Genomic DNA, 15,530 nt, shown 5'->3' on the forward strand with positions numbered 1-15,530 from the left:
ACACTGAATTGTCTTTCAAAATTATTTTTAGCAGTGTGTTAGTCTAAAAGCCATTTTAATTGTTACTATTCATGTTCAAGAAGCCACTGAAGCCAGGACCAATCTGCTTGTCATTTAAGTGGGACCAGTTTCAAGCAGTTCAATAGCTGCAAAAAAACTATTTCAGTCAGAAAGCAGGAAAGCCTTTGTTCTCTTACATATTTTTGTGTGATATTTAAAATACTCTCAACGCAGCTTTAAACAGAAAGGCAGTTTTTCAGTTGTTTGAAATACCTGATGCTCAGACATCTGCTCTCACCACAGCTCCCAGGAAGAAGCTGCAACTTGTTGGCTGATCCGTGGCTGAGCTGGAAGCAACAGCCCCAAACCTCCCTATAAACCGTGTTGTGTGGCTGAGGGGTAAGAGGGAGGAGCTCTGGCCTTTGTCTGGGGACAGAGCAGCTCTGGGTCTCCTCACCCCAAACCAGGGCCATGCTGAGCATCTCCCCAGAGGCTCCGGGGTTCTCTCTGGCCGGTGTCCCCCTGTGCAAGCAGCGAGGACCCAGCACAGGGCCCCGGCCACCACCACGGCCCTCACTGAGGGACCCGGGACCACCCGGGGGTACCGTGAGAAGCAGCATCCGGGCGGGGAACAACCGGCAGAGCCCGGAACGGCGCAGGAGGAGAAGGAAAAAAGGGCTGGGAAGCCACAAAGCCCGGGTGGAAGGGCACGGACCCCGGGTGGAAGGGCACGGACCCCGGGTGGAAGGGCACGGACCCGGCAGCCGACGCGGCGCGGACAGGAAGGGGGGGGCGGCCCCGCCGGGATCACGTGCCCCGCCCCTTGACCCCGGAAGTGGCGCGGGAGGAAGATGCTGATGCTGGACTAAAGATGGCGGCCCGCGGCGCTGGGGCTGCGCTGTCGCGGGCCGCGGTGGCGCTGGGGCTGCTGCTGCTCTGGTCGGGCCCCGCCTGCGCCCGCGTGCACCACCTCACCCTCAAAGTAAGGTCTGCGCCGCCCGCTGTGCCGGGGGCTCCGTCCCCCGCCGCCTGAGGGGAGCGCGGGGCGCCCGGGGCCCGTTCTCCTCCCGCGGGCTGGAGCTTTTCTCCCCAGGCTTTCAGCTCCGTCCCGCTGCTTCCCCCCAGCACTTCTTCCCTTTCGCTTCTCTCTGTGCTCTCCTCCTGCGCCTCAGCCTGTCCGGGCCCCGCTGCGTTCTGCGTTTCCCGTTTCCCCCACCCCTGCCTCCGTCCCTGCCTCTTTGCTTCTGAGTTGTGTGGAAAACCGCGTGAAGCGGCCTGAGAACTGTGGTGGTTTGAAGCTGCAGATACTTCGTGTCCTGTTAAAAGCGAGACAGGAAGGTGTAGGTGATGAGCGAGTGGTCTTCCTGTTCTGCTCGCTGGTTGCTCGGATCTAAAAGGCAGCAGAGCTGTCGTACCAGCCTCCTTGGGGTGGTTTCTCCGCACTGATGAAGCGATTAGTAGAGGCAGAAGATGTGCTGATAGCTCATAGACTTCTGGTCATGCTTGGAACGAGGGGTTTCTTGTCCTGTGCCTGGATTTGAGGACCGTTGATAGGAAGTGGTGCAGATGGTGGCAAAGATCTGCAGCTCTGGAGTGCTGCTTTCTGTTGTGTTTTAAATGAAAGCCTGCACAGTGGTTATGGGATAGAGAAACTGCGTTTGAGTGGTGCCTTTGAAGGGCTTCTGTGGAGTTCATGAAGTGCTCTGTACATTTTCAGAATGAAGTTGTTAACTTTGTTCTTGTAGTCAAAAATGTGCAGGATTCTGCCAAGGAAAACATGGGAATAAGTTAATGAAGTGGTGTGTGGCTGGGAGCCGTGTCACTCCCTGCGTGTAGCAGCCTGGGGAGGGTGCCAAAGCTTTGCCAGAGTTCCCATTCAGCCTTTGGGATACAGTGAATGCCAGGGGGACTTCCATGACTTATTCCTAGGGAATTTTCCAGACTGTGTAGCTGTCCAGTGTGCAACCACATCAATGTTATTCTCCTTCAGGGAAGGGAAACTTTTCTCTGAAGCAATAAGTCAGGAGGTTTCATGCTGATTACATTCTTGTTTTGAAGAATTTGTAACCAACAAACAATTTCTCCTGGGGTGGTATTTTTCCCTTACATAGAAGACTTTCAAACTGGCTTCAGGCAAATGTTCCCAGCAGCAAACTTGGCTTCTCATTCCTCTTAGGGTGTCTCTTAACTGTTTGGATCAATCACTAAGCCATAGTTGCTGAGATTTCTGATGAAAGTGGGCAATGGTTTTAGTTTTGTAGGTATTTTGTGTGAGCTGCAGCACTGACCTGCTAAGCCCTGTGGAAAGGAGCAGTGTGTTAATGCCTTTGTCCACCTCCTGTATAAATATGAGCTTTGTTAGAGCACAGTCTCTCCTTTTCTTCTTCGTCCACTGCTTTACAGCGTTTATGTAAATACCAGGCTCCAACAACTGCACCTTTTCACAAGGAAATCTCCCTTCTTGTGTTCTTGCCATTGGCTCCTTGCTTTGTAAGTGTGCTTTGACCCTGTGCCAAGCTGAAGGCCTCAGCTCTGTGTGTGTTTGATATTGGATTTCCTCAAGCAAGCTGTTGTTGCTGAAGTTAGAACAGCCTCATTCTTGTATCTTTGTAATTAGCGTGCAGAGGTGAAGGGTGTTTTTGTTGTCAGAAAAACAAGCCACAGTCTGAGTGGTTTCCTGTTCTGGAAATATCTTTTATCTTTATAAAAACACACGAAGTGATTTATTTCTTCTGAGTTAGAAAAATGTTGTATTTTAATCTTGTTATTAGACTAACCTCGTCAAAGGAGACCCTCTTAGTAGCAGGTGCTACCAGCTTCATTAACTTAATGAGCTGTCTTTAAAACAAAGCAAAACAAAAAACAACCAATCACCAACCAATAAACCCAAACAAAAAAAGCCTATGAAAATTGAAGTTACAGAAGACTGGAAACAATTTTTTCAGAGGTTTCCAGAACTAGTTGGTAGTTGGAATGTTTTACTTGACCTTAATTCAGATTATTTTTTTGATCTGAGCAGTTGAATGCTATAATATGGAAGCCTTATGTTTTGGGTAATACAGTTTGTATACAAACGGTACAAACTGTCTCAGAGAATGAAGAAGTTAAATTTAATGTTAGTTAGTAGCTGAATGTACCAGTTTCTGGTGATTTATCAAGAGGAACCATCCACCTGACAACACTGAAGCAGCTGTGGTGGTGGTTTCTGATTGAAGTGTGTTGCCTTTGGCAATTAACTGGCTTCCAAAAGGAAAGTAAGACCTCTCCTCTTCTATGATATTGTCAATATTGCAGTGTCATGTTAAATTGTTATTTGGAAGATCTGTTTTCAGTGGTTTGTAAATACTTGTGGCCCTTTCATGTTGATAGGTCTAGTGCTTCAGTTGCTCAAGCTGAAAATACCTTTCACAGTAATTCATTTAGTCTCACAAAAATTACAAGTCTTGCTATTAGTCACACACAAATAATAAGTTTCCTTCCATGTAAGGGTAAGTGCTTTCTGTTGAGACTTTCACTCTCCTGATAGTGTGATCCCAAGTTAGTTTTGGGGTAAAATGTCAAAGAAAGTTTTCCTTCCCATGCTGGGCTACAGGATTTTGGCTGCCAGTTCCTGTCATCATATTCAAATGTTGCAGGGTCAATTTTTAGCCTAAGAGTGGGGAAGATTTTTTATAGAAATAAGCTGAGAACTTATTGTATTGGTTTGGCTGTGTCTGGTTAGTGATGAGTCCTGGATCATCCCTTCTCAAAGGGTCAGGCTGCACTGTTAAAGTGCATCCTGAGTCAAAATCACGTGTGTACAAACAGCTTGGATGCTGAAGTATTCCCTTGTCTGGTCTCACACCTCTGTTGTAAACTTAGAGTTGAATATTTCTGAAGTCAGCAGCTGAGTGATTATAAATAAAAACTGGATCTTAAGCTCCCTGTGAGAGGTGAGACAATTCCTGGTAAACCAGTATCTTTATGCTGTCAGTATGGGGAGCAGGAGATGATCTTGCAGTACCTGCTGTTGCTTTATGGCAACTGGTGACAGAGTGTGGGATCATGTAAAGCTGAAGGATTTGTGAACTAACTCTGTAAACTCTTAAGCACTCAAAGCTGAGATAAAACTAGAGAGGAAAGTGTGTGTGTTGTATATTATCTTTTGTTGGTGGGGTGTGTATTAGGAAACCAGCAAAGTAAATAAACTGCAGTGGAACTGAATGACTTCTGCAAGTGCCCTGACTGAAGCAGCTGTCTCTGGTCATCTTGATAAGGTGCCAAACACCTTGTGGCTGGATGACTCTATCCCCCTTCGTATCTTCCTCCAGAGACGTACTTATCTGTCCAGATGTGGCTAGTAGGCCTGATGTGATTTGTAAAGAGCTAGTATTAATCTTCTCTGACTGGGAAATTAGATTGAAAGCAGTGTTAAATCAACCAGATGGGCTCTTGTTTCAAGCACATTAAGTGGCCTAGAACACAAAGGCAGTGTAGCTCTAATTCTCTCAACACAGCATCTGCTGTGAGCCATGTGTCATTAACTTTTTTCCTCTTCTGAGCATTAAGGGAACCATCTGGTTATTTGCCAGGTTAACTCAGTTCTATTAGGGTGATCGTAGTACAGCTAGATTACAGGTTAGCTGTGTCAGGATGAGTGTTCTGCTGTTACAGTCAGTGATATTTATGTAGCAGGAGTGTTTTATGCAGAGATGTCAAAATCAATACTGGGGATAAGAGAGAGAACTTGCTATACTTCAGCAATCCTTAGCTCAGTCTTCCAGACCTTGTCCAGAGCCTTTAGCAGCTGACTTGTCTGCTTAGAGTGTTCTGCAATCTGATCATCTTTTCTTAGAAGAAACAAGAGGAAGAAACAATTTTCTTATTCTTAGTGATGACTTGTAAAAGTGTTTTAAATCACATTTTAAACTTGCTTTTTAATTTTCATTGCTCTGTTTTCTGCCTTTCTTTTGTTCTGACCTCCTTATTAAAAACCAAAAAGAACGTCACCATACTTGAACCTTTATCAGCTGAGCAGGACACAGAAAGGGATCAGTTCTTACAGCTTCATTGCTGAACCATGAGGAAGCAAATTATTGTGTAGCTAAGACAGGGAGTGCAAAGGAAGGAATTGGTGTTTTCCTGTTAGAGAAACTAACCCCATGAACCGACATATCCATTTTTTTGTATTTATCCTACTTACAGGATACAAGGCCCTGCTAAAAAACATTTGAGGGAATGGGGCTAGCTGAGAACTCTGTTTACACCATACATGTAGTTTTCCAATTTGACTGTCCAAACATTGGCCCTGCCTAGCATAGAAGATCTGGTGGGATGACCAGACACTGTGATACTTGCTAAACACTTGGCCAGAGCCCAGTTCTTGGTTAGGTAAGATCACCCCAGTCAACTGTTTCCTCTTTGGGCTGTTGCAATGTCAGTAGCTGGTGCTCAAACAAGGGTTGTCTTGATTTGTCTAGGATCTCTCTTTGGTAGTAATATTTGTTTAATCAGTGATGCCAGATACTTTTTCTTCCAGACAATTTTGTTGCATATTTCTCAGTAGTACAGCCAGGTAATTAGCAAAGACACATTTATTTAAAGTTCTTGCTGTTCAGGTTATTGGAAGAGTTGGTCAATTCCAGTGAAATAATTGGTTATATCTGAAGGTATTGTAAAGAAATTTGCTCTTGGTATGATCAGATGTTTTGCATGAATACTGAAGTCATTGTCAGCCTGTCACCCTGCTCCCTCTTTGTGTAATCGTATGTGAGATTTGTACACTTTCCTTTCTTACAGGATGATGTGAGGCAGAAAGTGCACCTGAATACCTTCGGCTTCTTCAAAAATGGTTACATGAAAGTCAATGTCAGCAACCTTTCTCTGAACCCACCAGTGAGCCATGATGACAAGAACAGTTTATCAGTGAGTTATTTGGAGTCAGTGACTGTTCAAGCTGCCTGTGAACCTGCCTGTACATTGGATGCCTGAACTTGGTTGGGTGTCAGATCCACACTGGTGGTGGTCTTGGCTTTGCTTCCCCACCATGAGCTGTTTGAGGAGATGTGTGTTGTGAGATTTACCCTTAAGGACTATCCATTTAGCTTTAAGGATTAACTTTAACTCATTGGATGCTCTGCTGAACTCAGTGCACAGATCTATAACCTGAACTGAACATGAGTTTCCTAAGCAGTCCTCTGATGTGAGGCTATTATGTTATCCTGTTGCATTGCATCTTGGAATCATTGTATCAGTATGTTTCCAGAACAGGGATAGTCTTATTTTTAGAGGACTCTTAATATTATGTGATATATTACATTGCATATGATATTAGCAACTTTAATAGATTGAAATGCAACAGTAGAAAACTGACCTGTGTTCTTACACTTTTGCACGATTTGGCCACTTGATTAGTGAAAGTATTAAATGTTTTCCTCAAGCAAAAACATCTGGAAAAATACTGAAATAAGTTAAAAGGTTCAGGGACTGAAGCTGCTCTAGATGAGTTTGGGTTTCAATCAGTATATAGTTTGTTCTTGGTGGATACGGATGAAGCAGCAAGTTGATGATGCTTGCATCTTTTTTTCTGTCCAGTTAGGTAATGAGAAAAATACCTGGTTTCTGCCTTAAACATAAGTTAATTTGTTTAGAGAGCAGTAATTTTCACTCTTTCAGTGGTGTTTTGGCCTCTGAACTGTTTTAATTTGACAGATTCTTCTTCATCCTCATAGGTGGGGTTCAGTTTGGATCGAACAAGAAATGATGGGTTTTCCACTTACCTGGTAAGAGATGTGAACTTCTTTTCTAAGCTGGGGACATCTCAGTCCACCTTAATCTGGGAATGGTTGGAAGAAATAAAAAAAAGGTGGTGGGGATGAACACCTTCAGACATGTACAGGTTGTTAAGGGTAATTCAGTTTTACAACTTGTTGGACTAAGAATGGTAATTTCTACCTAGGGGGGATGGGAACATGTCTCATTTCTTACAAACAGGAGGATATTTGAAAGATGTTTGTTTTTCATTACCAGGATGAAGAAGTGGATTACTGTATCTTGAAAAAGAAGCCAGAGCAAGATGTCTCTGTTGTAATCTTACTTCTAGACCTCACAGATGATGTGTGAGTAAATACTGTACACGGCATTTAAAGTTATTTCTCTTGTTGAAGCTAATGTGAACTTTTTTAAGGGCTTAGAAAGCTGCTGTACATGTCTTTTATTTTTTAATGGGTTATATGAGAGTTGAGGTGAGTTGAAAGAAAAAAATCTGCAGTGTGAAATGGTCCAAGAATTCTGGATCCAGGGATAAGGGGATATAAGGCAAAATCATCATACCTTAAGTGTGCTGAAGGCATAAACTTGAAGTCTTGGGTCACTTCTGCAGCTCTTGCACTGAATGTGTCTTTTTATTGTGTCTTTATGTGTTTTATGGAAGTACCTTCCAGGCTGCTTTTGCAGGCACTCTGTGTCATCAAAACGCAGTTTCCAAAGAGGGTTTGGGTACCAAATCTGAGTCACTTTTTCTTTAGCTGCTCTTGTATTTGATGAAAATGTGTAGTGTAATTTCTCCCCCAGTGATGTAGTGTAATTTCTCCCCCAGTGATCAGCTCAATGCTGGGCTGCTGTAAGCAATGACCTTGGTATTTGCCTTTTCTCTGTGGTAAAAAGAGCAAGTCAACTGGATTATTTGGTGTTTGTAGGCTGTGAAAGTCTCTGTTACAAATGCTGATTTGCTTTCATTTTGTATAAAATCTTTGTTCAGTGTGAAGGTTCGGTTCTCTGCAGGAGCTGCTTCTTTACCTAAAATTTCATTTGTGTCTGAGGAAAGTGTTGCTACCTTAAGTAACAAGCCACCAAAACAAGCCACCTCTGAGCAGAGCAGTGATTCTGGTAAAACTCCTACAAAGACCAACGAAGGCACAAAGACAGGTGAGCCTGCTAATCCTGACCTCTGTGTGCTCTCCCTGCTAGTTCCTTGCTGATGTGCATCCAGCAGTGTCTTGTGGTCACATTCTAGGTCCCCTTGGGCTACTCTTGGTGCACAGTCTTGTGTGAACCTGTGCACAGCTACCTTGTGGAGTCTCTCCTCTTCAGTGATTTGTGTTAACTGGTTCTGTTGATCCAACAGAGACCTTATGTGACTGTTGGAGGCCTGCAGTACCTGAGGGGAGGGGCTGAGGAACTTGGTTGTCTTTTGTCTGTCAAAAGAAGGCCAAGGAGGGGTTTGATAGCCACCAACAGCTAGCTGAAGGAAGGTCAGAAGAACAAGAATGCCAAGCCAGTTTTAGGGGCCCACAATGCAGCCTCTGACTGTGCCCCCTTGTTAAGTCTTGGGTGTCTCAGATTGGATTTTGGGAGGGAAAATAAGAATTTTCTAGGTATATATTTTCCTAGGAAAATAAGACTTCCCAGCATTGTAGCAAATCATTGGCAGAACATGTAGAATCTCCTTCCTTTGAGGTTTCAAACACTTGACTAAATAAAGCCAGGGCCAATTCAATAGAGTATTTACCCTGGGCTTGCTTGCAGTCAGAAGTTGGATTAAATATCTCCACAGGTCCTTTCCAGTTAGCATTTGTATTTATGTGTCCAAGGAGTTGAAAACTACTCTGTTGCTTAGAAGCTATGGAGATAGAGGAGTAACATTGCCAGTAGCCTTTCTTGGAGGCACAGATCTTTGTCAGGCTTCCAGACCAGCAGACAAAACAGTTTTATAATCTCGGCACTGATGGGATTAGCTCTAAACACTTCATGTTATCCCTTCCTGGACAAGTTCAGACTGCTCAGCAGTCTGGTCTGAAGTAGTCTGAGTCTGTCTTGCCCTGTCGTATCAAAGCTGGTGAATTTTGCATAGCTGTTTTAACAAGTCAAGACTTAAGGCTGGATGGCATAGGAGAATTGATCTGACAGCTGGAGTTTTGCTTTTTCTTGCACTATAAAGTGTAACATGCACAGTGACAGGGCACTGAGGTGAGGGAGCCAAAACCAAAGCTTAAGTCTTGAACTTTTGCTTCCTGATAGGATGGGATGAGCTTCTGTTCGAAAAGCTTCTTATAGGAGTGGAGTGAAACTGAACTTCACCTGCTGCTCTGAAGTCTCCTGCCAGTTTTAGGTTCAGTGACTTGGCAAGTCACCTCTACTTTTGGTTTTTGTTTCTTTTTACTGGGGCCTTGATTAGTAAAGAGCTGAGAACTTTTTTCCTTCCCTGGGGCTACTTAGGATTTGTATATGTTTGTCAGGCCATGTGTTAATGTCCAGATTAAGATTAGTTAGTGAGGTTAACAGCACTCATTAGAAGTTGCAGCTGTAGACTGTATGAGGCAAGGCTGTAGCCTGCATCTGGTGTAGGTTACCTGCCTCCTGCACCACTGTCACTGGGGTGGTTGGAAAGATTTCTTGGGTAGTCTTTTGTAGAAGCTGTAATAGTAGAGAAATCCATCCTAGCATTTGAAGCTGCATTCAGAATGAATGCTGGCTGTAGGAAGAGTCTTGGGAGAGTAAGGAGGGACTAGGCAGGAGTCTCTGTTAATGATTAACTAGGAAACTGCCACTAAGGCAGGTATAGAGTATTTTGAGTAAGGTATGGGCAATGTGTGAAAGGTGATGGTCCATGAGCGTGTCTAAATGCAGTCACTCTAAGTGTACCATTAATATTTTATCTCTAGGTAACAAGTCCAAACGAAGTACAACGACCTCCCAGGTAAGAAACCATCTTTCAGAAAAAACCTGAGACAATATTCCAGTCTAAGCATATCCAGACAGTGGAGAGTATTACTTTCTGTTGCTCTCACCTTCTCTGTAAATGTGCAAAATGTACAAAATTTTGATTGTCTGAATGATGTGGAAAAATGTGGTAGTTACCTGCTTAAAAAAAAACCTAAGTCTGTTTTCCTTTTCCCAGAGCATAGTAGAACAAGAGCATGCCATTCACAATGACAAAGGAACTTTATCATTTCAGGTAGGCTGCCAATGTCTTCATGTGTGCAGACAGCTCCTTCAATGTACTACTCTGTGAAAAGTAAAAGTCTGTTACTCCCTACTGTCGTCCTCTTTCTTTGGTACAGAAGCCTCTCTAATCACTCAGTGAGTTTTTGAGTGCTCCCTTGTTAACAAGTGTTAGAAATCTTCCTTTGTGACATGTGGGAGCTGTTTTAAGCTGCCTGTGTTATGATGCAGTTCTAAATATCTTTCAGTGTGAGCTGCAGCATATTCAAGTTTGCTGTGATGCAACTAGTTCATACAGATTTCTAACAACAAATAACTGGCCTGACTGGGAACTCACTCAAGGGGAAGGTATTCCATATGAAATCAGATTATTGCTTTGTTTCAGCACCCTGGTCCACTTGTTGGTAATGATAAAACAAATGCAACTTAAATTCTGTTATGTGACACAAATCTCATTTCCATAGCTATCCCAGTTTGCATACTTGGGGGAGGAACAGAATACTTCCTTATGCTTTAGGGCAAGTATGATCAAAATTTTAGGCTTCACTGTCTTAAATATGCAATGCTTCTTGTTATCTCTGTGGTGAGCTAAGTTAAACACTGATACCAAAAGGTCTCTGGTAGGGGTTTTGGATTACCAGAGTGCATAATCTTAGGCAGAGGCATGATTTTGCATCTGGAATCCTGAAACTTGCAGATATGCTGGTATCCTCAGGACAGTGTACTTGCTGGAAGGAGCCAGCTGAGACTAAATGACTTTTTACATGCTTCAGTAGAGGTGGCTTCTTACCAGGGCAACCCTGTTGTGAATGTGAATGCTGACTTTCCTGTTCTTTGTTTTCAGTTCTTTTTTAACATCAGTTCTGATAACCAAGAGGGTCTCTACAGCCTGTATTTCCATAAATGTGTTAGTGATGGACCAGCTAAGGATCAGCGACGCTTTAATCTGGATGTGAGTATGGCTTCTTGAGTTGATTTCAGTCTGAGTGAGTGAGTTAATCATATAATTTTCAATTCTAGCTTGTATACCAAGCACCCACTTGTACATGAGTGTATAAATGGGGTGGGAAGTGATTCAGAGTTGTGCATTTAATCTCTGTTGTGGCATTTCTGAAGGAAGAAACTACAATAAGAAGAATTAAAACACTAGTTTTGAAGAATTGTATGGAAATTTGAAGACTGTGTGGGCTGGGTTCAGTCTGCACTGTTGTGACTAGACATTGCAATGAGATGGAAGCTAAAACAGCTGTTCCTGTTCTGCTGTGCTCAAAAATCTCTTGTTTCTTTACACAGTTGCAGACATGAAGGCTGCTACTGCAATCTTAATTGTTGGTATTTGCAAATTCACTATTTTTGCTTTTTCTGGCCTAATTAAATATGTGGTTTTACACTGTTAGATGCACAACTGAAAGACAATGTATTACAGCAAATGTCTTTTCTCTTTTAACATTCAAGGGTTTGATCCTATGCTCTTCTAAGTCAGAGTGCATCACCACAGCTCAGGCTTTCCCTTGTTTCTCTTTCCTGTGCTCCATGTGCATCTGTGCTGGTGCAGAGTGAGCTATTTGCTAATGAATCCTCTAATTGACTGAAGTAACAACCATATCAGCCCCCTGGGCTGCTTTTTACATGGTTGTGCTGATGCTTCTGCAAGGGAGAAGCACGGGAATATGTAGGTGATGAAATTTAATAGTTTAGTCTGGGCTAAGTTAGGGCTATTTAAAATCTGTTTCTGAAGTTGTATGTTTAGAAGGCCAAGTTTTTGTCTTGGTCTTTGTTGCTTTGATGCACTGAAGGAAATGGAAAGAGAAGAAAACCTGGATAACCGACCAGCTTGGTTGTATTCAGGGATACAGGAGAGTTTCATTGCTGCCAACTAGTTGGGATGCATTATTTTAATGAAGTCCTTACACATACAACCAAGCCACTTAGAGACAGAAATAGGATGTTAGATCTTGTGTTTTCTTAGTCGCAGGGTCATAGTCTTGCAGCAGAGGCTTCCTTACTCTTGACAGGGGATGAAACCTATGGGAGTAAACTTAAGAGCAAGTTTTTCAGCCAATTATGATTCTTTTCCACACCTAAAATCAGGACTGTGCTATAAAACCTGTTTGTTCATGCAAGGCTGTAGAGACTGAATCGTCTGTGGACAAACTCTGGAGCTTGGTACACAGAACAACTATTCTTTGGGAAAATGACTTTGCCTTTCTGAATTACATTGTATAACTGAAGCTCTGGAAGGAATCAGTCCTTTTCTGGAAATCCTTCTCTGCTTCTCAATGAAATTGTTTGGGGTGTAATTTTGCAAAATATCTTAAGATTCTTGAGCATGGAAAGCTGCCTTTTATTTTCTTCTGAGTCTTGTGACAGTTGCTGCTTCAGAAAAGCTAATTTTAAATGAGCAAATTGGATTGTGAACTGTGATTTTTAACTGGGTGCTTTGACAAAATGTGTTTTCAACTGTGCACAAATCACTTCTTGAATATTCAGATAGAAATTACGGAAAAGAATCCTGAAAGTTACCTCTCAGCGGGTGAGATCCCCCTGCCAAAACTTTACATTTCCATGGCTGTTTTCTTCTTCCTCTCTGGGACTGCCTGGATCCACATACTTCGAAAACGCAGGTAAGTGGATTAGTTTAGTGTTGGTGACAAGTACAGGCCCACCTTGTTTGTTTTTTGTCTTATTCCTCTTATAATGCTGAATTCACAGATTTAGTAACTTTAAACTCCAAATCTACCTCAATGCTGTCTAATACATAGATTTTATAGTTGAAAGCATTAAATAACAAGAAAAACTTGATCTGTTTTTTTTTCCTATGGGGAATGATGGCATTGGAGAGCCATAAATATTTTGATTATAGTCAAAAGTGAAAGGATTTCCTAGATGAAAAGCATTAGTTAAAGCACAGCAACAGAAGCCAGGAGCACCTGTTTTGACTTAGTCTGGATTTCACTTGGTGATGAGATGATTTGGTAGCCTGGAGTTCACTTGGTGATGTGGTCATGGTGACTTGGGGACAGCGATACATGTTTGAATGATGTTTATCCCATTTTCTAACAGTTATGTTCTGTAAATGCAAGATGTTCCTATAGATTACTGTTTTTCATTAACCCATGTATTCAAAAAACAGAGTTGTAGAACATGCAGTTGGAGTGGTGTTCAGGATGTTGCAAAAACTTGGATTGCAGCATTTTGCGCTGAGTCAGCCCAGCCTGGGAGTTCCTGTTTGACATGTATAGGTTTTAAAGAAATACCCTTGGAAACTGAAACCTTTACTGCTGGCTTTCAATTGTTGCCTTATTGTTTCACTTCCCAGAAATGATGTCTTCAAGATCCACTGGCTGATGGCAGCCCTGCCTTTCACAAAATCTCTGTCCTTGGTCTTCCATGCGGTATGTGGAACTTTTCTGCCTTACCTTGTTCCAGGAGGTGCTGTTGTAGTATTGAAGCATTGGAACTGAACTGCAGCTGTTGAGTGGGAAGGATTCAGTTTTCATCAGCAAATTCTGACTTGAAATACAGTTGAGATCATGGCCTGAAGTGGTGAAGCTGCAAGATCTGGGGAGACCTTGTAGCACCTTCCAGTACCTGAATGGCCTACAGGAAAGCTGGGGAGGAACTTTTCACCAGAGAGGGCAGTGATAGGACAAGGGGTAAAGATTTTAAACTGAAAGAGGGGAGATTTAGGTTAGACATCAGGAAGAAATTTTTCACCATGAGGGTAGGAAGGTGCTGGAATAGGTTACTCAGGGAGGCTGTGGAAGCCTCCTCCCTAGAGGTGTTTAAGGCCAGGTTGGATGAGGCTTGTGCAGCCTGGTCTAGTGGGGAAATGTCTCTGCTCATAGCAGGGAGGTTGGAACCTGATGATCTTTAAGGCCTCTTCCAGCCTTCACCATTCTAAGAGTCTGTGATTCCAAGTTTCACGAATTTAATGCTTTGGCCATCTGAAGCTGGCCTGAAAGCTTGAACTATAGTGCTGCTTCAGATACCTGGCTTGCAATAAATGTTAATGAATGGAAACCTTGATGAATGTTTGTAAAATTCAAGTCTACTTTGAGTTGCATTGACTTTGCCTTTTCACTGGAAAATCTTGTAAACAAAGGTAATGGCAAACAGTTAATCCTTCAGTGTTGGTGTCAGCCATGGTCTTCACCTTCCATGTTATGATAGGATAACTGCTATAAATGTTTTTGGAGTCTAATGATTTGAACCTGACTTCTAGTGAAAGTGAAACTAAAAAGCCTCTAGTCACCTAATGCAACTGAACTTGAGCAATGAATGAATAAATAGGTTACAAATGCAGTTGTTTAACTGTAGTTAAGTGTGGGAGCTGTGTAGGAAGAATATATTATATAAGATCCATTCACTGACACTTAGAACTACAGCAAATGGAAATGACCTCGTTGGTGAACAAAACTAACATGTTGGGGGGGAAGTATCTTCTGAGATGCAAGAGGTGAGTTTGTACACACTGACTGGAAAATGAAACCTGGAATGGCTAACAAGCAAATCTGTTTTATAGGCATGGGTGGGGTGCTGAGGAGTGGCTTGGAGAGTAACATGCTGTGTGTTCTGCTTCCAGATCGACTATTACTACATTTCTTCTCAGGGATTTCCTATTGAAGGCTGGGCTGTTGTTTATTACATCACTCACCTGTAAGTATATCAGAAGATTGATGTGATACATTCAGACAACTTAATTCTCTGGGGGGCTGCCCCCCTCCCTCCTGAGCAAACTGGAAAATTGCTGATTCTTTGGTACTACAGTCTGGATGACAAGACAACAACAATCAGCTCTGTGTGAAGGGGAAAGTTATTCTTACAGAGGGCAGCTGCAGAGAATTGGTAGTTATCTGGGTGGAGGAGCAAAAGAAGAAGAAAGGCTTTGGTTTTTTTGTTCATCCTAATATTCAAGTGTCTCATTTGCTCTTGGTGTGAATGGTAAGAGGGTACAGCTGCCACTCTTTTATCCTATTCATGATGGTGAATGGATGATTCCCTCAGGAAAAGATTATATGTATTGACAACTGTGAATGAAGTGTGATACTACTATGTGATACACAGTTGTAAGCAAGCACATCTGCTTCACTGTTGTAGGATAAGCACTTGCCAAAATTATGAATAGCAAAACATTTGTTTGGGTTTGTGGTTTCACTGTGACTGTAGGAGAACTGGGCAGTATAGGAAGTGTGATAGTCTCACTGCAGTATCTGCTTCTTTTTCAGACTGAAGGGTGCTCTTCTGTTCATCACTATTGCCCTTATTGGCACAGGCTGGGCTTTCATTAAACACATCCTGTCAGATAAAGACAAAAAAATTTTCATGATTGTCATCCCACTTCAGGTAAGGACTGAGCTGTGTCAATACCTACTGTCTTGTGGAAGAGCTGCTTGTGGAAACTGGAAGGCTGTGAATCCTTCACAAAATACCACATAGTTATTTTGTTTTTGTATAAGCCTGTTGGTTACAGTACAAGTTGAGGTAGGATTTCCTGGGCCAGAAGTTAGATCTGCACTTTTCTGCTGATGTTGAGTATGAGATAATGGTGCTCAAATAGTGTCAGCAAGTAAACAACTAGCTGTAAGGTTGGTATATTCATGCTGTAC

At 42.6% G+C, this 15,530-nt stretch overlaps 1 protein-coding gene across 1 annotated transcript in view; it reads left to right on the forward strand.

The window, feature by feature from the left end:
* Nucleotides 1-848: 848 nt before the first annotated feature.
* The window catches only part of GPR107 (G protein-coupled receptor 107), a 33,753-nt gene continuing 19,071 nt past the window's right edge, over nucleotides 849-15,530 (forward strand). The window contains exons 1-12 of the mRNA XM_051636441.1: nucleotides 849-982; nucleotides 5,779-5,904; nucleotides 6,711-6,761; nucleotides 7,009-7,097; nucleotides 7,739-7,905; nucleotides 9,642-9,676; nucleotides 9,878-9,934; nucleotides 10,766-10,873; nucleotides 12,412-12,545; nucleotides 13,241-13,316; nucleotides 14,507-14,580; nucleotides 15,150-15,267. Of these exons, the coding sequence (XP_051492401.1) occupies nucleotides 872-982; nucleotides 5,779-5,904; nucleotides 6,711-6,761; nucleotides 7,009-7,097; nucleotides 7,739-7,905; nucleotides 9,642-9,676; nucleotides 9,878-9,934; nucleotides 10,766-10,873; nucleotides 12,412-12,545; nucleotides 13,241-13,316; nucleotides 14,507-14,580; nucleotides 15,150-15,267 (1,146 nt within the window). The 5' untranslated portion in view covers nucleotides 849-871. The remainder of the gene's footprint in view (nucleotides 983-5,778; nucleotides 5,905-6,710; nucleotides 6,762-7,008; nucleotides 7,098-7,738; nucleotides 7,906-9,641; nucleotides 9,677-9,877; nucleotides 9,935-10,765; nucleotides 10,874-12,411; nucleotides 12,546-13,240; nucleotides 13,317-14,506; nucleotides 14,581-15,149; nucleotides 15,268-15,530) is intronic.

Source organism: Apus apus, chromosome 19 (assembly GCF_020740795.1).
Source record: "Apus apus isolate bApuApu2 chromosome 19, bApuApu2.pri.cur, whole genome shotgun sequence".
NCBI lineage: Eukaryota > Metazoa > Chordata > Aves > Apodiformes > Apodidae > Apus > Apus apus.